The 22,533-nt window shown below is 53.3% G+C and overlaps 2 protein-coding genes across 3 annotated transcripts; both read left to right on the forward strand.

The window, feature by feature from the left end:
- Nucleotides 1–1,321: 1,321 nt before the first annotated feature.
- On the forward strand, nucleotides 1,322–2,681 carry HAMP (hepcidin antimicrobial peptide). The gene is made up of 3 exons (XM_063109042.1): nucleotides 1,322–1,413; nucleotides 2,425–2,484; nucleotides 2,577–2,681. The coding sequence occupies exons 1-3, from the start codon at nucleotides 1,327–1,329 to the stop codon at nucleotides 2,679–2,681; spliced, it is 252 nt and encodes an 83-aa protein (XP_062965112.1). The 5' UTR covers nucleotides 1,322–1,326.
- A 7,266-nt stretch (nucleotides 2,682–9,947) lies between these two features.
- On the forward strand, nucleotides 9,948–21,532 carry MAG (myelin associated glycoprotein). Of its 2 annotated transcripts, none has more exons than XM_063112313.1 (9): nucleotides 9,948–9,996; nucleotides 10,162–10,530; nucleotides 12,460–12,756; nucleotides 12,900–13,157; nucleotides 14,292–14,552; nucleotides 18,730–19,017; nucleotides 19,382–19,478; nucleotides 20,246–20,345; nucleotides 21,368–21,532. In XM_063112313.1, exons 1-9 carry the CDS (start codon nucleotides 9,951–9,953, stop codon nucleotides 21,530–21,532), a joined length of 1,881 nt encoding a protein of 626 aa, XP_062968383.1. In that variant the 5' UTR covers nucleotides 9,948–9,950. The 2 variants fall into 2 exon arrangements, with proteins under 2 accessions (XP_062968383.1, XP_062968382.1); XM_063112312.1 differs by lacking the exon at nucleotides 21,368–21,532 and adding an exon at nucleotides 20,615–20,647 and having other exon boundaries at nucleotides 9,951–9,996.
- Nucleotides 21,533–22,533: the final 1,001 nt, after the last annotated feature.

Raw genomic sequence — 22,533 nt, forward strand, 5'->3', positions numbered from 1 at the left:
GCACATCTCTAGAGTTAGGGTTTGTGGGCCCCCTAGGCTGTGTGCACCCCAAGGTGGTCCAGCCAGTGGCAAGGAATGAAGGCGCCCACAGTCAGATGGCCTTGGTTTATTCCCCTACTCTCATCCAGTGGTGTTTTGGAGAACCAGCTCCAGGAAAAAGAGAGCCCTTGTTTGCAGTGTTCGCCAATTTATGTGGTGTAAATACTCCCACCACTGCTTTCAAGGTACCGACACGGTGCCACTGAATGTGGAGTTGGGATTAGATGCAAACAGTCTGCTCTGTTGAGCCAGGTCTAGCACACCACTGCCCTGCTGTTTGGGGGTCAGGCAGGGAAGCCTGGTGATCATGATCACAGGCCTGGAGTTAGGCTGCCCAGGGCTGGAATCCCAGCTCTGACTGTGGCTGGGCAAGCTTGGGCAGTGCCCTAATCTCGGCCTTCAGTTTCTTTCCTGCAAAGGGAAGGAAACAAATCTCAGGGGCGGGGGAGACTCTAAGAGGGAGCAAGGTCTAGGAAGCCAGGCCCCTGGGGTTGGGTTGCTGAGAAGGCAGCGATGGCCCCTAAAGAGAGCGGAGCCCAGGATGGAGCAGGCAGGAGCTGCTTAGAGGGCAGTGGCACAGGCTGCTAACCCAAAAGTGAGTCAGTGCCGACGCTGGCATGTGAGATGCATTCATAGATGTTAGCTGTTAACTATTGTGCTATCTTTTATGGTCAAACATTCACTTGAACGTTCAGTTACCAGAGCACATCTCAAGGTTCTGACACTTGGAAAACACTACATGCATGTTGGGGGCTCATGCTGACACTTCCCATGCATCTAATGCACATGTGAAGACAACTAAATAATAGGACACCCCCAAACCACACCAGGCACTGCTGAGGACCCCAGTAAGTGATAGCCATGCTCCCTGTGAAAGCAGGCATCAGGGGAAGGGTGGGGAATGAGACAGGTACCTTGCTTCTGTTTACCAACCTGTCCAACTTCTGGGGCAAAATGGGGAATTTTTTCCGAGATCAACAGGGTGATGTCATGTTGGGGAAAGGGTTCCCCAGATGGCTGGCTAGAGGCGTCTGTGGCCCCGTCTGCCCCACCTCCTGGACACACCTCTGCTGGCCGAGGGTGACACAACCGTGTTCCCTGTCACTGTTCCCGCTTATCTCTCTCGCCTTTTCGGCGCCACCACCTTCTTGGAAATGAGTTAGGACAAAGGGGAGGGGGCTCAGACCACCACCTCCCCCACCAGGCCTCATAAAAGCAACCATAACTGGGTCCTGACATCAGAGCAAGTCCTACACCCAACAACAGGACAGCCAGCCGGACGGCACAATGGCACTGAACACTCAGATCCGGGCTGCCTGCCTCCTACTTCTCCTCCTCGCCAGCCTGACTGGTGGCTCCGTTTTACCGCAACAGGTGAGAACCCACAGGGCCTGCATCCTAGCAGGGCAGCAGGGATTGGAAAGCCAGACCCGTGGGCAGGGGCTGCTAAGAGCAGCTGGAGACCCCCTAGCACTGAGAGAGCTCAAGACAGCTCAGGAGGACTGGCAGCTGCTTAAAAGCACAGGGATGGAGTGGCAGGGACTGGGGGCCCCGATCTAATTACACAGGAACTTATTGAGACTCTGTCAATTCTCATTCTAGACAGTGGGGAGAAAGCAATGAACAAGGTAGAAGAGAGACAAGATTTTTGCTCTCATGGAGCTTACCTTCTGGTCAGTTAAGGAACAGTTAAAACATAAATAAATGTGTTTAGTAAATGCTATTCATGAATAACATAAGAAGCTGGTAGAGTGCCCATCAGGGCACTGTAGACAGGGTCAGTCCAGAGGGTTTGGTGAGGAAACAATGACCTGTGCTGTGGGGAAGAGACGGGGCAGCAAAGACCCTATGTTAAGGCAGGTGTGGTATACATACGAGGGTGCAGAGTTTAGAGGGTGCAGATTTTAATGAGTGCAGAGGGTGCTACTGGAGACGAGATTGACTGTGTGCAGGGTCCAGATCATGCAGTTTCATGAGCAAATGTAGAGATGCTGATTTTTCTTCTGAGTACAGGAGAACACTGCACCCTGTAAGTATTTACAACGGGGAAAGTCATCATCTGACGGGCAACAGCTAAAAGTCACTCCACTGTGTGGCGAACAGACAATGAGGGTCCAGATGCTGGGAGACTTGTTAGGAGGTTGGCACCGGCATCCAGGCAAGAGAGGGTGATGTCCCAAAGAAGAGAAGTAGCTGGCGAGAGAGGAGACAGATCTGGGATGTTTTGAGGAAAGAGAACTGCCCGTGGGAAGGTGAGAAAAAGCAAGAAAGTAAGGCCCCCTAGGAGTCCTATTGAGCAATGGGTGCCATCCCCTTCGGGAGAAGCAGGTTGGTAGGGCACGTCGGAGAGCTCTGCTTGCCTCAACACCCCTTCTGCTTTCACAGACAGGACAAGTTGCAGACCCCCAGCCACAGGACACAGCTGGAGCCAAGGCTGGCTTGACGGTGAGAACGCCTGGTACTCCCTCCCGGGCTACCCACACCTTCCTTCCCAAGCCCAGGCCCACTCCCTGCTCACTCTCCCTTCCTCCCCACAGCCCATGCTCCAGAGGCTAAGGAGGAGAGACGCCCACTTCCCCATCTGCATGTTCTGCTGTGGCTGCTGTCAGAAATCAAAGTGTGGGTTATGCTGCAAGACATAGAGCCTCCAGTCCTGCCCCCAGACTCCCCTCCCTTCCTTATTTATTCCTGTCACCTTCCAACACTGGTCTGGGAATAAAGTGACTGAGTCTATATTTTACTTTCCAAAACCGGAGTGTGTGTTGTCCTTTTTCCCTGCCGAGGAACTATGCTGGGGCTTGTTCTGGCCCCTGCCTTGCCAGGGCCAGTGATAGGTGGGACATGTGGTACAGGCTTGGTGTGTACGGGAGGTTGTCAGGAAGCCTGATGGAGCAAAGTTGTTTTCTATTCTTCACCTTCTTTCCCCACTTCAAAAGACCTGGAATTTATGTTGCAACAGCAGGGCATGAAAGTTAAATAAAATTTCTTCTCCTGAAATCTTTTTTTTTTTTTTTAAAGATGACCAGTAAAGGGTTCTTAAACCTTGATTTGGTGTTGTCAGCACCACACTCTCTGAAGTGAGCTAACCGGCCATCCCTATATAGGGATCCAAACCCGTGACCTTGGTGTTATCAGCACGACACTCTCCCAAGCGAGCCATGGGCCGGCCCTACTCAAAATCTTTTCTGTGACATGTGATAACATCATCGCCCTGATGGCTAATGGACTGTATCTTGTGTATTGGACTGTGCTTATGTATCTTGTGATTTAAATGTTCCCAGTTTCAATTCCTAACACATTGAGCAACTATAAACATAACCCACCAAAACTTAAACAAAAACTCTTTGAGTTCCTCAATAATTTTCAGAGTGAGGGCCGGCCCCGTGGCGCACTTGGGAGAGTGCAGTGCTGGGAGCGCAGCGCCGCTCCCACCGCAGGTTCGGATCCTATATAGGACTGGCCCGTGCCCTCACTGGCTGAGTGCGGTGCGAGCGACACCACACCAAGGGTTGCGATCCCCTTACTGGTCACGAAAAAGACAAAAAAATAATAATAATAATTTTCAGAGTGTAAAGGGGTCCTGAGACCAAAACGTCTGAGAACCACTGGCCATCAGGGACCAGACATGTACAGTAAATGGGTGAGGTGTGCTGGATTTGTTTTATGGGAGCATCTTGAGTTGTATTCTCTCAAAAAGGACAAACTTTGCACACAAAGCGTATAGGAATCCTGTTCACCCCCACAGGGAATTAAGTTCCCTCCCATTCTGATTGCCCCACTTTTGGTAGAAAAAGAGATACAAGATGTATTTCACTATCTTCTTTGCTCATGAAAAAACACCACCACCCACGTGATGATAAAGGGCATTGGCCTTTTGGCCTCAGTGTTGAGCATGGATAGGGACTGGGGAGGCCTGGGGGCCATCTGAAGAGGGCTCCAAGAGATGGCTGCCAGGCCCAGAGGCAGTCCAGTCATGGCTAGAGCTTCTGATTTTGTCAAGCTTAGATGGAATTCCTTATTTTTAGATAAAATTTCCTGATCATTAGAATATTGGCAGCTGATTAAACAAATTTGTTTTTTTAAACCAACATTCTGTGAGCCAAACTACAGCCAATTGGGAGCCAGGTCAGCCCTGCACACCACCAACTTTTGTCTTCAGCCTTAGAAGTCGGCAGAGGCTTGCGGTCTGGGAGTCTGGGAGGAGAGGTCTCCCGAAGGGACACTGAAAGGGAAGGGAGGGGATCGTGGGTGGAGAACCTGACCTCCTTTCATCTTGCCTGCATCTTCTCCTCATCTGAAACTCACCTCCTCATCTATAAAGGAGAGAAGCGCTTCCATAGTACTTTGTTCATCTGGCTCTTGAGCTTCTCCACCAACGAGAGGAGTGTGAAATTGTTTTGGAAACTTTCAAAGGCCCCCTAAATGTAAAGGATTAGTTGGGGTTTTTTTGTTTGTTTGTTTGTTTTCTGCAGCTAGCCAGTGCCAGAAAACCCCCATTTATTTATTATTTTTGGTGGCTGGCCAGTACGGGGATCCAAACCCGTGACCTTGGTGTCATAAGGCTGTGCTCTAACCAACTGAGCTAACCAGCCAGCCCAAGGATTAGTATTGACTCAGAGAGTGGAAGCCTCTCTGACCCTCTTGATATAAGTCTGGAAGAAGGGAAACCTGAAATTGCTAATTACATTTAAGGACTCCAGGTGCTCTTCTCCCATTTTAGCAAGAAGTTCCCCAGGGTAGTCCTAGAGATGTGAGAAGATGTGAAGCAAAGGTACTCAAATTGTAGTGTGCCTCAGACTCTCCTGGAGGGACTGTTTAAATGCAGATTGCTAAGCCTCACCGCCAGACTTCCTGATTCTGCAGGTGTGCTGTGGGGTCCTAGAACTTGCATTTCTAACAAGGTCCTAGGCGGTGCTGATGCTGCCAGCCCCGGGGGCCACACTTTGAGGACCAGTGGTGTGCAGCTGCCAACACTGACTGAGGGCAGCAAGTGCCTTTGGGAGGATCAAGCCCCAACTCCCACTCAAGACAGCTTGATTCTGCCTGGAGACGTGTTTTGTTTGGTTTGCATAACATTTTAGATAAAATTGGACTAATACCTAAAAATCAGGACAATTCACATAAAAATCTAAGTACCTGCTGTTATGGGTTGAACTGTGTTTACACCCAAATTCATATGTTGGAGTCCTAATCCCTGAGTACCTCAGAATGTGACCTTAGTTAAAGATAGAGACTTTACAGAAGTAATCAAGTTGAAATGAGGTCATTACATTGGGTCCTAATCCATTATGACTGGTGTCCTTATAAAAAGGGGAAATTTGGACAGAGACACATACAGGTAGAATGCCACGTGAAGATGGAGACAGCCACTTACAAGCCAAGGAGAGAGGTCTGGAACAGGTCCTTCCCTCACAGCCCTCAGAAGGACCAACTCTGCTGACACCTTGGTTTTTGGAATGCAAGCTCCTAGAACTGTGAGACAATAAACTATGATTTTTAAGCCACCCAGTGTGGTACTTTGTTATGGTATCCCTAGCAAACTAATACACCTGCTTTCTCCTGACCTGGCAGCACTGGCAGCTGGATCTGCATGGCGGCCGGCCCCTGTAGACAGGGCACCTGCCGTCCAGTTCCACTGTCCTCTCACCCAGCCCCTCACCACACCTGCCTCACCCTGTGGGCTGGAGACCGGAGATTGCAGGTTTCAGCAGTAGTTGCCAGTGCTCTCTGCAGGATGCACACGCCTGTGCATCCTTCTCCCAGGAACAGCCTTCAGTTCACACCCAGAGAGGAAATGGAGCCCCAAACTATACAGGCACACGACCCAATGGGGTTGGTGTTGACGCTGAAGGTTGTGACATATGAGCACCCCAGGATCTCAGTGTCCTCCCGCAAAGCCCAGGCACCAGGCCCCTCTCTTCTCCAGGACCAGGCATTCAAGCCCCACCCCACTCTCAATAGGCCTTTGTCCCTGACTGCGAAAGGCACAGACAGAGTCTGACATCACGAAGCCTGAGGTGGGGGTGGGACTCCTCCACCCACTCCAGCTTTCCCCTGCTCCTAGCTCCTGGTCTGAGGGATTTCCCTGGCCCTCACCCCTGGGTTCTCCCTTGGGAGAAAGGACCCTCCCTCCCCACTGCCGTGAAATGAAGGAGGACAGATGTCCCAGTGTGGTCAAACAGCTCATGGTCAAACCACTGCTACACTTAATCATAACACCTCCTCCAGCTCCCCCACCCCCTGCCCATGCCCACCTTGCAAAGATCATGACTAATGGGAGGGGCTGAGGTAGTATCAGGACCACCGTGGAAACTGCACCCGGAGGATCTGCACCCAAGCTAGAGTCAGCATGGCTCTGCGTGCACCAAGCACTGTTCTAGGGGACACAGGGCAACACAAGACAGACAGGGTTCTGCCAAAACCCTGCCCTTCAAGAGCTCCCGGACTAGCAGGGAAGCCAAGGACAAGGCAGCACATCGGGAGTGCAAATGGGCAAGTGTGCTGAGGGCTATGGAAGGAAAGGATGGCATTTAAATAGAGGGGCTGGGCTTGGCTTGGCAAGGGGGTAAGGAAGTGGCATCCAATCTGCTGAGCCTAAAGGACGAGCAGGCTGTGACCAGTGGTGCAGTGGGGAGTGGAACAGAGTAGGGACAGCTTTCCAGGAAGGAGCAGTAAGTGCAAAGGCCCTGAGTCTGAACACATGTAAACACCCATTCTATGTTTATTGAGCTTAACTCCATGCCAGGGGCTGGTCTATAAGTAGGGATAGATTGAGAATAACACTGACAGAGCCCTGCCTCACGGAGGTCACGTTCTTCAAGAGGAGACAGTTAACACATAAGGTCATTCTGGATGACAAGAAGAGCCAAGAAGAAAATAGACCAGGATGACCAAGGAGAAGTGACTCTAGAGAAGTTGGAGGTGACACCTGAAGATGGGGGTGGGAAAGAACTGTCTCCTCCTGCTGCCCGCACTGGACACTACTGGCCTCTCACGACTGAAATTACACCTAACATTGCCAAGCCAGATTACCTAAGGACAATGCCTTCTGTCCCTCAGCCTGGGACTTCCAGAGAGATTAGACCACACCCCCGCAGGGATCCAGAATCAGGGTGCACAGTGATAGACAAGGGGGAACAAATGAGGCAGCCACCTCCCCCCACCCCAATCCCTTCCAGGAAGGAGCTAGTAGAACCCAGGCGTCAGGCTGCCCAGTCTGAGCCCCGTGGTGACAAGGGCCCCTTTGTGCCCCCCTCCCCCAGGGGCAGGGAGGAGCTGGGCCCTGGAGGCAGGCGGCCCCTGGCACCCAGGGGGAGGGGAGGGGCCAGCAAGTGGGGACCTAGACCCTGGGAGGCCAGGGGACTGCGAGCTGGGCCGGTGGAGCAGAGAGTGCAGAAGCCAGAGCATCCAAGTGAGTATTGCAGCGAGAGGTCCAGCACATGGGGGAGAGGATGGGCAGCGGCACCCAGAGCATGTGCAAGGTGAAGCGCTCTGGGCGAGGGAGGGTCACTGTGAATGGCCACTAATTTAGTACGGGGGAGGGCATTGCTTGGCACTGCTTTGAGAATTGACTGGGCCCATGGTGGGAACAGAAACAGGGCTTTGGAAAGAAGCCACAGAGAGAAAAAACAACAGGCTCTCCTCGGCACCCCTTGTGGCTGGAGGTTATGTAGGAGCGGCTCCCCTGGACCTCCCAAGTTTGCAGCAGGTGGGGTGGAAGTGGTCCGGGGCTGGGTGAAGAGCGGAAGGATGCCCAGGTGATCAGACACCTGCATCCTGCAATCTGGGAGGAGATGGGGGCAGTGAGCTGTGAGCCAGCAAGTTCTAGCACCTGGCACACAACAGGTGCATGTGCGTGTGCATACATGCACACCCGTGCACCTCCCTTGTGTGTCTCAGCCTGCTTCAACGTTTCTCAACTTCTTTTCATTATGCCCCACTAAGGAAACTTTTTAGATACATTTTACCTAATCCCATTCCTCCCTTGAAATTTCAACTGTATGTTTATTTATTTTTTATTTATTTTTATTTATTTTTATTTTTATTTTTATTTTTTTTAAAGATGACCAGTAAGGGGATCTTAACCCTTGACTTGGTGTTGTCAGCACCACTCTCTCCCTAGTGAGCCATGGGCCGGCCCTGTATGTTTAATTTATTGTGTATATATGTTTATGTATTGTGGCCCTTTAGAGAACCATTGTAATAATTAACATTGTTTTGGCCCCTACTTCAAGAACCTGTTTCTGCCTGTTCGAAAGTTTTTTCTACATGCTTGTTTCACGTATCTGCCCAGGCCACATGGCTGGTCCTCACCTGTGTCTGTCTCCTGTACCTTCCCATGGCAGGTGCAAGGGTGGCATCTGCCATGCGTTCATTGGTGTGTACTGGGTCGACCTGTCTATAGTTACACCTCGGTGTGTGTGTTCAGGTCCTTGTGTTTTTGTGAGCATGGCATGCATGTAGGGCAACGTGTATGTGCCTGAATGCCATGTCCATGTCTGTCCAGGTGTGTGGTGGACAGGAGGGAGTGCAGCCCAGGCGTGCCTTTGCGACTGTGTGAGTGCCAGCACATCTCTGCGGGCACAGGGGTCCCAGTGTCTGTACATGTGCACAGGGCCCTGCCTGAGTCTCTATTGTGCGAGCCAGCTCCTTCTGGCTGGGTCTAGATCTGTCACATTTCACAGCAGCATTTGCATGTGTCTGTGTCTGTGGGAAGAGGGCAGCAAAGACTGGGAAAAGCAGCCACTTGGAAATCCTGGCTCCAACCCTGAGGCGACCCACAGAGCAGCTGGGTGCCAGGAGCTCACTAACCCCCAACCCCAGTCCTTCCTGGCCCCACTCAGAGCCCAGCCAAGACTGCATGAGTCCTCTCTCACTCCTCACCTACCCCAGAAGCCCCCCAGGGTGAGGCACCCTCTCCCTTGGGGAAACAGGGCTCTTTTGTACTGGGCACTGGCCTCTGGTGAGGGTGGGGACATGAGGGGCCGTCTGTGGGGTGGGAGAGGGCGGCAGGAATTCACACGGCATGCTGGGAATGCTGATGCCGTGAAACCCAGTCATTGATGGGCTGGGTCCCTGCCTGCCACCCCCAGGCCTCAGCCGTGGGACATCTGCTCCCTCACCCCACTTGCCACACCCCCTGCTCACCCCCTACCCTGACGCTCCCATTACCCCTTCCCTCTCTGAGTTCTCCCACATCTTGGCTAGGTTGGGGGGTTGCTTTGGATTAACTTTGAGGTTGTGTAGGAGGGTTCCAAGTATTCATAGACAACAGAGACCACATGAGCAGCCTTGAAACAGGCCACAGCCCAGAGTGTACACTGATAGAGGGGGGTGGGTGCTCAGGCCCCCTCCCCTTGCACCTGACTGTCATTCCAGGTAGGCTGGCTGGCAGCTGCAAGCGGGACAAGAAGACATTCCCAACTCAGGGAGACTGAGGTGAGGGGCAGGGCACTAGCTTCACTTCCTCTTGGCTTCCCACGTCCTGCTGCTCCGGCCTGGGCTCTGTCCTTACTTTTTGGAGATGCCCAGGGGCACAATGGTGATGAAGATAATTATTAGCACATCACTGTCACATAGACACAGGACAGCCTGGTGGTTAAGGCTGCAGACCAGTTGTGTGGCCTTGGGCAAGTTACTTAACCTCTCTGGACCTCAGCTATAAAATGAGGATAATAATTACACGTACCTCAAAGAGATTAAATGACTTCATATAGCAGAATAAAGCACTGAGGCCTGGCACATGGCCAATGCCATATAATGCCAGTTTGTAATTATGAATAACAGCAGCAGCTAATATCAGAACAGGTCCTTTCCTGAAGCTTTGACAGAAGCACTCCCCCAACCCCGTTCACTTCCTCTGGCCTTTAACCTTCTCTCCTTCTCCAGCTACGGCTCACTTGCTGTACAAAATGATATTCCTCACGGCACTGCCCCTGTTTTGGATTATGATTTCAGGTAATGGCTGGGAGGTGCTGGGGATCCTGGGGCCTTGGACCCTGAGCAGACTGGGGGCATTTCTGTGGGTGCCTGGACCCCCAAGCCAGTGGAAGGTGATAGGAGCGGAGGGGGTGAACCAGGTGGGACATATTCCTCAGCCTCAGTGGTCCTGCTCACCCACAGCCTCTCGAGGGGGTCACTGGGGTGCCTGGATGCCCTCGTCCATCTCAGCATTTGAGGGCACGTGTGTCTCCATCCCCTGCCGCTTTGACTTCCCCGATGAGCTGCGGCCCGCTGTCGTGCATGGTGTCTGGTACTTCAACAGCCCCTACCCCAAGAACTACCCCCCAGTGGTCTTCAAGTCACGCACACAAGTCGTCCATGAGAGCTTCCAGGGCCGTAGCCGCCTCCTGGGGGACCTGGGACTGCGCAACTGCACTCTCCTGCTCAGCAATGTCAGCCCCGAGCTGGGCGGCAAGTACTACTTCCGTGGAGACCTGGGTGGCTACAACCAGTACACCTTCTCAGAGCACAGCGTCCTGGACATCATCAGTGAGTCCCCAGAGGTTGTGCAGGCACCGAGGGGCTGGGGGCAGTGCTAGGGCAGACAGGGGTGCAGCAAGAAGTCCTCCCAGCCCCTTCCCCAGGAGGTCTGAAGGGCAGATCCGGGAGGTGTCAACTTGGCAGCAGGGTGCAAACCTCAATGCCCTGTGGACCGCGCAGATGACAGAAATGAACAAAGCAGGGCCCAAAATAGTCTTGCTGCCCTGGGAGGAAAACGGTTGCTCTTACTCTTCTAGAAACACCTGGTGAGAGACAGTGGGGCCCAGGAGTTAGGGGAAAGGCCTCTGGGTCCCTGCTTCAGCTAGGTGACCTTGGGCAAGTTACTTAACTTCCCTGGGCCTTGCTTTCCTCTTCCGTAAAATGGGGATAAGAACAGCACGTAAAGCCAACGAGTGAATAGCTGTTAAGTGCTCAGAGCAGTGCCCAGCACACAGTACATGGCACCCGGCTCCAGATAACAGGATGCAGAGTCGTTGCTGTCAGCATTCTGGACTTTTAAGAGAAACCAGAATTGTAGATTTTTCAGTGTAATCTCCTAATTCTAAAATATTAGCTGCTGATTCAGATATCTTTTAAGAAATTCTTTAGGTCAAATAAAATGCAGCTGTGGCCAGATCTGGCAATCAGAATAGGGCCCACTGCCTGATTTCAGGCATCCCCACTGCCCAGTTTCTGAGAGGCCCTACTGCTTGCAGCCCTGAGATTCATGCTCCCATCAGCACCAAGTCTACATGAGGAGCCAGATTCCAGCCCTGGTGTAGAAAGAGACAGCACAGGTGTGACGCACACACATATGCCACACACCCTACACACACACACCACACTACACACATACCACACACACACTACACCACACACACACACCACACTACACACATACCACACACACACTACACTACACACACCACACTATGCACATACCACACACACCACACTATACACACACACACACACACATACCCCCTACATACCCCCCCACACCACACTACACACACCACACATACACCACACTATACACATACCACACACACACCATGCTACACACACACACCACACACACACACACACAGACCACACTACACATACACCACACCACACACACCACACACCGTACATACACCCTACATATACCACACACATACCACACTACACACACACTATGCACTACACACACACCACACTACACACACACCACACTACACACATCACACTACACTCACACATATCACACACACACACACCACACTACACACACACTATGCACTACACACACACCACACTACACTGACACATACACACCACTCTACACACACACTCTGCACACCACCACACACCATACTACACACACACAACACACTACACACGACATACTACACACACACAAACTGCACACATACCACACACACCACACACACACCATACACATACTCACATACTCACACACACATAGACCACACACACGCTCACATACACAGTTAGAAGGGTAAAACCAAAGCAAAGATGCGGGAGGAGAGAGCTTCTTAAGGAATACAACGTAGTGTCATGAGCACAGAGGCTGAAGCCAGAGAGACAAGATTTGAAGCCCAGTTTTATCCCATACTTGCTATGGCTTCAGTTCCCTCATCTGAAAAATGAACAAAATAACAGCGCCCACCTTCTAGCTTTGCTGGAAGGACTGGGCAATTTCAGCACTGTACAGTGCTCAGAGCACTGTATTGGTATTTTCATTATTGTTACACTCTGGTTAGATCCGTAGAGGGCTTCTGGGTGAAGGATAACCAGGAGGAGGGAAGGCTGAAGGGAATTCTGTATCCAGGGACAGAGAAGGGGACATACTAGGAATGGAGCTGGACAAAGTGGAGGTGACACAGAGCCCAGCGTTGCTCCCTCAACCCTCCTTTTCCCCACATCACCTAGACACCCCCAACATCGTGGTTCCCCCGGAGGTGGTGGCGGGCACAGAAGTGGAGGTCAGCTGCATGGTGCCGGACAACTGCCCAGAGCTGCACCCAGAGCTCAGCTGGCTGGGCCACGAGGGGCTGGGGGCGCCGGCCGTGCTGGGCCGGCTGCGCGAGGACGAGGGGACCTGGGTGCAGGTGTCTCTGCTACACTTCGTGCCCTCTCGGGAGGCCAACGGCCACCGGCTGGGCTGCCAGGCCTCCTTCCCCAACACCACCCTGCAGTTCGAGGGCTATGCCAGCCTGGACGTCAAGTGTGAGCCCGGGTGTGGGCGGGGTGGGGGGTGGGGTGGGGGGCCCGGGGCGGGGACTGGGACGGGGGCGGGCCGGGGCCAGGGCCGGGGCAGACGCAGGGTCTGCGTCAAGTGCCCGCTGACCCCGCCATGTCGCGGGCCTCAGACCCCCCGGTGATTGTGGAGATGAACTCCTCGGTGGAGGCCATCGAGGGCTCCCACGTCAGCCTGCTCTGTGGGGCTGACAGCAACCCGCTGCCGCTGCTGACCTGGATGCGGGACGGGACGGTGCTCCGCGAGGCCGTGGCCGAGAGCCTGTACCTGGAGCTGGAAGAGGTGACCCCCGGGGAGGACGGCGTCTACGCCTGTCTGGCAGAGAACGCCTACGGCCAGGACAACCGCACCGTGGGGCTCAGCGTCATGTGTGAGTCCCCGCCCTGTGCGTCCACGCGCCTCCCGCGGGACCTGCGGCGGAGAGATCAGGGGAAAGGGCCTCACCCAGGGCGGCGCGGGCTGGGCCCTGCCCGAGAGGAGGGTTGCAGGTGCAAGTGTTCTTTTATTCTTTCCACAAATATCTGGTGAACACCTGCCCTGCACCCCTCTTATGCCGAGGCAAGACACAGATTCATCCCTGCTACCTAGGAAAGACTGTTAAATACCCTTTCTTGGGGCTGCCCCTGCCTGGTCTGGAAGTGATCTGGACCAGGCCCCAGGAATCTGCGTTTTAAAATGAGCCCCGCAGCAGCTCTAAGGGGAGGGTTGAGGGGACCCCAGGTGTTACCCAGCCACTACGTGTGTGCATGCGTCTCTTATGGGGCCTGAGAGGGGGCTGGTCAGAACAGGATTCTTAGTTAGGATCCAAGGAGAGGCCATTCATTCATTCATTCATTCACAAATATTTATTGAGGCAAAGTGCCCAGGGCTGGGGATAATAACAGTGACAACCACAGCCAACATTTACTCAGCAGTTCCAGAGTGCTTTACACAAATGCTCTTCCCCCAGGCATCCCCACGGCTGCATCCTGCCCAACTCCTAGTCTCATTGAAGCCTTCCCTCACCATCCAATTTAAAACTGTAACGACCCTGATTTCCCATCTCCCTCTGCACCCCCCCCTTTATTTTTCTCCACAGCACTTATCTTCATCTTAGAAAGTATGTATTTTATTTACTTATATAGCATTTCTCCACATGGGCCTTGTTCAAGCTAGAACAGTGCCTGTCACTCAGCAGGTTCTCAGTGAATGTTGGATGATTACCTCTATGAGACTGAAATTATTATTAAGCCCATTTTCCAGATGAGAAAAGTAAGTCCAGGAGAAGTTAAGAAATGGGTCCACACACAGCTGGGAAGGGGTAGAGCTGGGATCCAAAGACAAGCACTCTGGCTGCAGAGCCGCTGTTGTTGTAAGCAAGACAGCAAGGACTGGAGTTATCTGAGCCATCCTGAACTGGTGTGCTAGGATTGGGGTGACTGGGGTCACATTTGGAGGTGGGAGTTGACTGGCAGAAGAAGCATCTCCAGGTTTCTGACCATTAACTCCCAGTGTTGCCCTCCAGATGCACCCTGGAAGCCGACGGTGAATGGGACAGTGGTAGCTGTGGAGGGGGAGACGGTTTCCATCTTGTGCTCCACACAGAGCAACCCGGACCCTATTCTCACCATCTTCAAGGAGAAGCAGGTCCTGGCCACAGTCATCTACGAGAGTGAGCTTCAGCTGGAGCTGCCAGCAGTCACACCTGAGGATGACGGAGAGTACTGGTGCGTGGCTGAGAACCAGTATGGCCAGAGGGCCACCGCCTTCAACCTGTCCGTGGAGTGTGAGTACCCCCTGCTTTCACCCCCCATTCCTGACCTGATAGTGAGTGGTTCAGTGGGAGACACTGGGGTTACTGGGAGGTGCCCACGCATTCCAACCAGGGCCTGTCCTCACCAGCAGACAAGGATGGGGAGGGCAGGGAAGTTGAACCCACAGCAAGAAGATAAAAACCCCATCTGAGAATACTGAGTTCCCACATCCTGGGGTGGGCTTTTGACCAAGGAGATTTCTGGATTCTGTAGCCACTACCCCTCTGCATCAACTAAAACAATACTCATGATTCTAACCCTTGTGGAGTGTGACTGTGTACCAGACACTGTTGGAAGTACTGTTCAGGGACCCATTTCATCCTCATGACATCCTTATGAGGGAGGTCCTTTTGCTGTCCCCAGTTTACAGAGAAGGAAACTGAGGCCCAGAGAGGTTATGCCACTTGCCCAAGGTTACCCAGCAAGGAAATGGCAGAATTTGAGGTTCAAATCCAGGCGGTTTGGTTCCACTCTTCTTTACTGCCCAAAGCTGACCTCATATTATGTCATTACATCAGAATACATTGATCAAGCAGTTGTTATGTGCAAAGGGCTGTGTGGATCTGTGGGAGGTGGGGGTAGGACCAAGAGGACACCAAGCTTATTAACAGAAACAGTATTAGCTAGAGGGATGAGACGGATGCACATAAAAAGCTACTGTCTTGGTAGTGAAACTCATCATTCCACTGCAAACCAGTGCCTCTCCTGACCTCCTCTCTATGGACAGCACTGCCAGCACCCCCACCCCCACCCCTGGCCATCACTCTGGGTCGAAGCAGCCAAGTCACAGTTTTGACTCCTCTTCCTCAAATAACTCCATCTGGAATATCACCTGCTTCCCCCTCAGCTCTGGCCCAGCCTCTGACGCTAATCTCCAAACTTCACCTCGAGGGCCTCAATTACTCCACCTACAATGGCCCCACTATACAAGTTTGCCAGAAGGTTCAATGAGATTCAACGTGGAGAACATTCAGTAGTGTCTGCTACACAGTACATGCTCAATAAGTCTGTACATAGCAATAATCAGTGCATGGTAGATACAGATTGTTCCTCGAGTGCCACCTTCCACAGCAAAGCTATGGCCACCCACTCCTCTGCTGACCTTCAGGCATGTTCCTTCCCAGTCTCTGCTCTCTCGCAGCATTAATGTGATCCTGGCATGTGGTTGTATGGCTCCCTGCTTTCTCTATACGTGCCATCCTGGACCAGCTTCCTCCTTCCACTGCATCTTTCCCCCATACAACCCAAGTGGTTCTTAAGCTTAAGAGTCCGAGAACCCTCTGAGAATCTGCCAGAAGCACCTGAACATGTACACACCACCGCCTTACATACATTTTCAGGGGAGTCGCAGGACCCTCCTACCTAATTAGAGCAGCAGCAGCAAACATTCACAAAGGGCCTTCTCTGGACCAGGCATTGAATCCTTTACAAGCATGAGCTTGCTGAGCCCTGGGGTGCCCTGTGCAGCAGGTATGCATTATCATCCTCTTCCTTCACTGGGGAGAAAACTAAAGGTCAGAATTTCCTGAGGTCCTGCTGCTAGGAAGGTTGGTCAGGGCCAGGATTTTTCCAGACTCCTGCCTGGTCCAGCCCAGCACAGGGTATGCAGAAGGCGTTTTGTTTTCACAGCCACGTGACTGGGGAAAGGGGACTGATCTTCACCCCAGTTTAATAGAAGGAAACTGAAATTTTACTGACATCCAGTACCCAACAGGGCTGAATGCACCTGAGTCAGAATCCCAGCTCTGTCTCCATCATCTTGGGCAGGTGACTTCATCTTGGCTGATCCTCAGCTCCCTCCTCTGAAAAAGGGATTGATAACAGTTGCTTACCTCAGAGATGGCTGTGAGGACTAAGGGAATTATGCTGAGTGCCCACAGCACCTGACACGTCCTACATACCCTATAAATCTGAGATATCGTCATTGTCCCCACTGATCTTTCTGTTGGGCCCCAGGTTGGCTACTTGTCATGTGTTCTGCCACCAAGGCTTTGTTCACGTGATCCCCTTGCTGGAATGATTCTGCTGATTAACCTTAAGTACTGGGTGGGATGGTAAGCATTTACAGCACACTCAACGTGCCTATTTTTGGAGTCCTGTAGCCCCTTGAGAGTTAAGGACCATGACCCCCGTTTTGCAGATGAGAACTCCATCCTGAAGGCCCAGGGGCACTGAGTGGCCTCACCCAGCCAGTAGATGGCAGAGCTAGGATTCAAGCCAAAGCCCTCCCACCGCAAAATCCCCACTTGAGCTTTGTCTGGTGTTGCACAGGTTTTCTCAGGTCGCCCAGGTTGGCCGCGAGCCCACGCATGGGCAGGATGTCAGCATTCCCCCAGCATCCAGGGCAGACACTTTGTCACTGGAGCACCAGCAGTGCCATCTTGAGTGGAAGGGTTTTGAAAAAGTGTAATCTCTGTCAGTTCAGGTTTGTCGCTATTCATTTACTCTGTGCTGTGTTAATTGGTTAACACTACAGCAAGCATCACGCGTGTCTGCCTACACAGAATTTGGGGCCTATCATCTTTTACTTAGTAGACTTAGAGATGTACATGTTGTGGTTCCAGTTGGAATCTGCTCAGGTGACTGACTCCCTGGTCTGTCACTGTTGTAGGCACATTCTTTTTGGTGGGGTAGATGGGCCAAGGGTCTCTTGCTCGTGTGTAAGTAGGTTTTGGTCAGAACAAACTGAAAACCAGTGCTCAACCTAGAGCAAGCAGAGGACATGCTGGTCTCTCCAGGAGTGAACATTAATTGAAAAAGTAACATTCAATGTCCTAATATAATTTCATATTTTGGAAAATGAAAGAAAAAATTACCAGTACTGGTTTTGTAATCAATGGCAGCAACGCAAAATTCAACAAAATTATGTTGGGTGGCAGGTAATGTTTTGTGCTCCTGGCAATGGGGCGTCCTGTGAGAAGGGAGAGCCAGGATTCAGGGGGTTCAGGGGAGGCAGTGGGGGCATCTGCAAGAAGGGGGAGAGCAGAGGCTGGAGGCCAGAAAAGAGGTGACAGTCTGAGTCTGTGTGTGAGACCCTGAGGGCCTGACAAGGCAGGGGCTGGAAGAATTCAGAGTTCATCCCTTCTGATGTGCGGGACAGAGTAGAAACAAAGCAAGACACTGTGCTGATGGAAATAAGAGACTCACTATATCAGTATATACCATGGGTATATAAGTGATAAGTGCCTGGTAGAAAACCGAGCAAGACAGGGAGTGAATGACAGGCACAGCAAGGTGCTGTTCCTGTGGGCGGTCAGAGGAGACAGCATGTGGGGAGAGACGGTATGGAGTGAGGACGTGAGCTGGCAGGTATCTGAAGGAAGTGTTCCAGGTTGAAGGAGAAACACACAGACCCTGGGATGCGACAGCTCCATGAGTTTGAGAAAGAGGAAGGAGGCCAGCATGACAGGAAAGGAATGGGCCAGGGTGACAGAAGGAAAGACTGTGGCTAGGGCTAGGGCCAAGGGTGGGGGGGGGGAGTGCCGTGATCTGATTTATGTTTTACAAGGTGACCGAAGTTAGAGAGAGTGCAAGAGATACTGCAGAGGGAGAAGTGCAACTCATCTCTGAGCCATAGTCATCCAGACCAAACCCACAGCTGGAATCACCCCAAAAGTGACTAGGGAGTTCCCACAAGGGAGTGCCCCAAACCATCCTGAGATGGGGCCATTAGGATTCCAAAGAAAGAAGCACTAAATGCCAGGGTGATCAGTCCAAAACATTTATTAGGGGAACTTACAGAGTGCGCTGCAGCACCTTCCAGACAGACAGTGAGAAAAAGATGTTCTACCTGGGTATGTCTGCAGCAAGGGGGTCAGGGTATGGAGTTTATATGAGGGTTTAAGGAATTTGTCTCAGGGCTGGGGCCAGTTTCTGTCAGTGTTTTGGGCAACAACCTAGATACCTTTATCAGTGCCTGGGAATGTTGAAGGCGGGGAAACCTGCAGCTCTCTGGGTCAGAGAGCAGTCAGGCATTCTGTGTTTCTCGGTCAGGATAGAGAAAAAAGTGGGAGAAACTGGGGATCCTGCACATAGCTACCACCCTCACGCTTGGCCACCCCGGCCTTGCCCTCAGCTGAGTCCCCCTGAGGCCGGCCTTGGGCAGGCTCCAGCCCACTCTCCCTCTTGGTCTTGGCCTTGGCCCTGCAGTCGCCCCTGTGATCCTCCTGGAGTCGCACTGTGCAGCGGCCCGTGACATGGTGCAGTGCCTGTGTGTGGTGAAATCCAACCCGGAGCCATCTGTGGCCTTCGAGCTGCCATCGCGCAATGTGACTGTGAACGAGACCGAGCGGGAGTTTGTGTACTCAGAGCGCAGTGGCCTCCTGCTCACCAACATTCTCACGCTGCGGGGGCAGGCCCAGGCCCCACCCCAGGTCATCTGTATGGCGAGGAACCTCTATGGCACCAAGAGCCTGGAGCTGCCCTTCCAGGGAGCCCGTGAGTGCTGTGGCCTTGGGATGGGAGCCACAGGAGGGAGGGGGCTCCTCTGGGATCCAAGCTCCCCCCACCCCCCAAGGCTGGCGATCAGCCACTGAGCTGGGTCAGGCTATGCAGATTGATAAAGTGGTAGAGGATTCCCACCCTGGCTGGTGAGGTGCGGCCACCCTGAGTTTGCCCACACTTTATGAGCTCCTCCCCTTGGCCCTCTAGCAACTAATGGGGCCTCCAGCTAGTCAGTCAGTGCAAAGATGTGCCAGCTGTGTAAATATTTTGACTATCACCCCAGTATGTCTCCTAAGAACCCAGGTGTCCTCATTACCACCAGCAGCCCTGAGGGCGCCTGGGTCTTCTCCGTCCTCAGACCGACTGATGTGGGCCAAGATCGGGCCGGTAGGAGCTGTGGTTGCCTTTGCCATCCTAATTGCCATCGTCTGCTACATTACCCAGACACGCAGAAAGTGAGTGCCTGGAGGGCAGCCCTGCGTGTGGGCACAGCGGGTTCTATTCAGGGAATGCTCAGCTGGACAGCTGAGAGAGGGCTCCTGTGAATTTGAGCCTCTGTTGGTCGGAGGTATGCCAGTAGCTGGGCTGAGCGCTTTACACGAATCGTTCATTATCTGTTACCCTACGTTCTGCGCTGTAGCCTCCCTGTCCCCAGGAACTGTCCCCAACACACTCCAGCATGATGGGGAAAGCCCAGGTACCCCTGGCTGCAGCCACAGCATCAGTCCTAGCTGGTTCCAGAAGCCCTAAAGAATACACACACCTGTGGCAACAAAAATACTCCCCAGCCCCAAACCACACCCACCTGGCGCAACTGAGCTGCTGTTATTTTTCTTCCTTGCAGCACAACATACATATCAGCTGTCCTGAAAATGAATTAATCTCCCTGCTCCACATCTAGGCAGCAAGAGGGACAGACAGACCCAGAGCATATGAGGGAACCCAGAGAATCCAGACTGGGAGCCTGGAAATTGGCAGTGACCAGGGGCCAGGTGGCTCATCCTCATACAGGATAGGAGCTGCAGAGGCAGGGGAGGGATGGGCCATGGTGGACAGAGAGAGGCTGGTTGTTTTGAAGAGGCTGTTTGCCCCATCGTAGAGAGATGTGTGAGGGCGACTCCGCGGTCTCTTGAGCCAACCTGTGAGGTAGATAGGGGTGCAGGAAGGGAGGGGAGAGGGAGGCCTGGGAATCCCCCTGGGGCTGATGTGTCCTGCCCCGCAGAAAGAACGTGACAGAGAGCCCCAGCTTCTCCGCAGGGGACAACCCCCCGGTCTTGTTCAGCAGTGACTTCCGCATCTCTGGGGCGCCGGAGAAGTACGAGGTGAGGGCCAGAGCCCCATGGCTCCAGGCTAGCTGGGGACCCTGGATGCCAGGGACACCGAAGGCCTGGGCAGGACCCGTGAGGCCAATGGGCTGAGGGGGAGGCCAGGCCTTAAGGGGGAGAGGAAGGAAGTATGGAGGCCTAGGTTGGACCTGGAGGCCGGGGAGCAGGTTCCCGGGCTGAGGCTGTGAAGGGCTATGGGGTGTGGGGCCCAAGGCAGCCCTCATCCTCCCGGCCTGTGTCTGTGACTGCATTTCCTTCTCCAATAGTCCAGAGAGGTCTCTAGCCTGGAATGTCACTGAGCGCCCCAGGAGGTAGGTTCCGGGGGCCTCCGTGTGCCTGCCTCCGGGCCCTTGTTGGGCCTTGGGGCTGGCGTGCATGTATGTGCGTCCCTGTCAGGCTTCCAAGACGGTCTCTGGTTAAGTCTGGCCCTGCCTGGCAGTCCTGGCCTTGTCTCTTCTGTCTCATTGCTGCTCCTTTTTGTCTGTGGCCACCGTCCTGTGTGTGTGTCCAAATACCCGTGGCGGGGACAGGAGGTGGGGGGAACGGGGATGGAAAGCGTGACTGGGAAGCCGAAGTCCTATCTGTAGGATCTCCCAGACTGAGGAGGGAGGCCATGCCAGATCCAAATAGGGGAAGGATTTAGAGAATCAGGCATTTCCAAAAATTTGGAAAAGTGAGATCCTGATTTGGTGGCTTTAATCTGGGAAGGTGTTTATGGGTTGAATTGTATGCCCCCAAATTCCTGTGTTGGAGAAGCCTTCCTGGAAACATCAATTTTGTAGGCAAATTACAATGTCAGCAATGAGGAGGTCATTGTGTGTAGATGTGTCAGCACTGGCACAGGCCCCAGAGGATGACTTGAAGAGTATGGGGCTCGCTGGCCTGGTGTTCCTTGAGAAAGGAGGTTCACACGGGGCTTTGGGACTGAACTTAGGAGCTATAGGGGTGTGAACACACCAGCCTTTGCATCAGGAAAAGGTGGGGACAGGACCCTGCTAATGGGTTGTTTCTCCTCATAGAGAGAGAGGCGCTTGGGATCTGAGAGGAGGCTGCTGGGCCTGCGGGGGGAGCCCCCAGAGCTGGACCTGAGCTATTCCCACTCGGACCTGGGAAAACGACCCACCAAGGACAGCTACACCCTGACGGAGGAGCTGGCTGAGTATGCTGAAATCCGCGTCAAGTGAAGGGGCTGGGGACAGCCCATGTGGACGACCCCTGCCCCCAGGACCCTTGCGGGCCCCCACTGGCTGTGGGCTCCCTTCCTTCCAAAAGTAGCCGGGGTTGGGGCAGCAAGTGGATGAGGCAGGTGACAGTGAGGTCCTGGGGGCCTGGCCTCCCCCTCCTTCTCAGCTGCTCCCTCCCTGCAGCACCCCCATTCCCACATTACAACTCCGCTCTAACCTCCTTTAACCTCATCTGTCTGGAGGGGAGCTCTGTCTGTCTGTGTTATTTATTGCTACCCCCTGCCTGGTCTCCCCACCCTCCACCTGCCCATCCCCCACCTGGCCCCGGGACCTGTACAAAAGGTACATGAAATAAATGCCTCAAAGCCAAATACCAGTGTAGAGCCTGATGATTTCTGACCTGTGCTTGGGGAGCCTGCCATCCCACTGTCTACAGAATGATCACAGAGTTTCTTCTTGCCCTCTGTTGGGTCTTCGGGGGGAGGGCAAGGACCCAGGGATTCTAGCCTTGAGCCTGGGCCAAATGCCATTAAATTGCTTCCAGCTGGTGCTGTGGGCTGGGTCTGGTTTGACTTCTGGGTGACTTCACATAACAACCCTCATTCCTGCTTCCGCTGCGGTGGGATCAATTGACAGCACTGGGCTCACACTGGCACATGGCCATGACTTGATGGAAGGGCGGTGGCTGCCCCTTCCGAAGGGCATGAGCTCCCCGTCTGCCACAGTCCCCACCATGTCCTGTTGTCCCACACCTGGCTGGCTCACTCACTGACATTGCCTTCTAGTCCCTGCAGGCCAGGGGTGGGAACCCCACATCTAGGTGTCATGAGTCTGTGTTGGTTTGGCACCACCCCTCCCATTCATGCTGCACTCTGCAGCTTCAGCCTGTCAAACGTCATTATACGTGGTTCAAGAAATGTCAATTGGGCACCAGCTGTGTACCGAGCCTCTTGAGGAAGCTCAGGCTATCTTGGGTAGGGATCCCCAGGACAACCCCATGA

Source organism: Cynocephalus volans, chromosome 10, assembly GCF_027409185.1.
Source record: "Cynocephalus volans isolate mCynVol1 chromosome 10, mCynVol1.pri, whole genome shotgun sequence".
NCBI classification, from domain to species: Eukaryota; Metazoa; Chordata; class Mammalia; order Dermoptera; family Cynocephalidae; genus Cynocephalus; species Cynocephalus volans.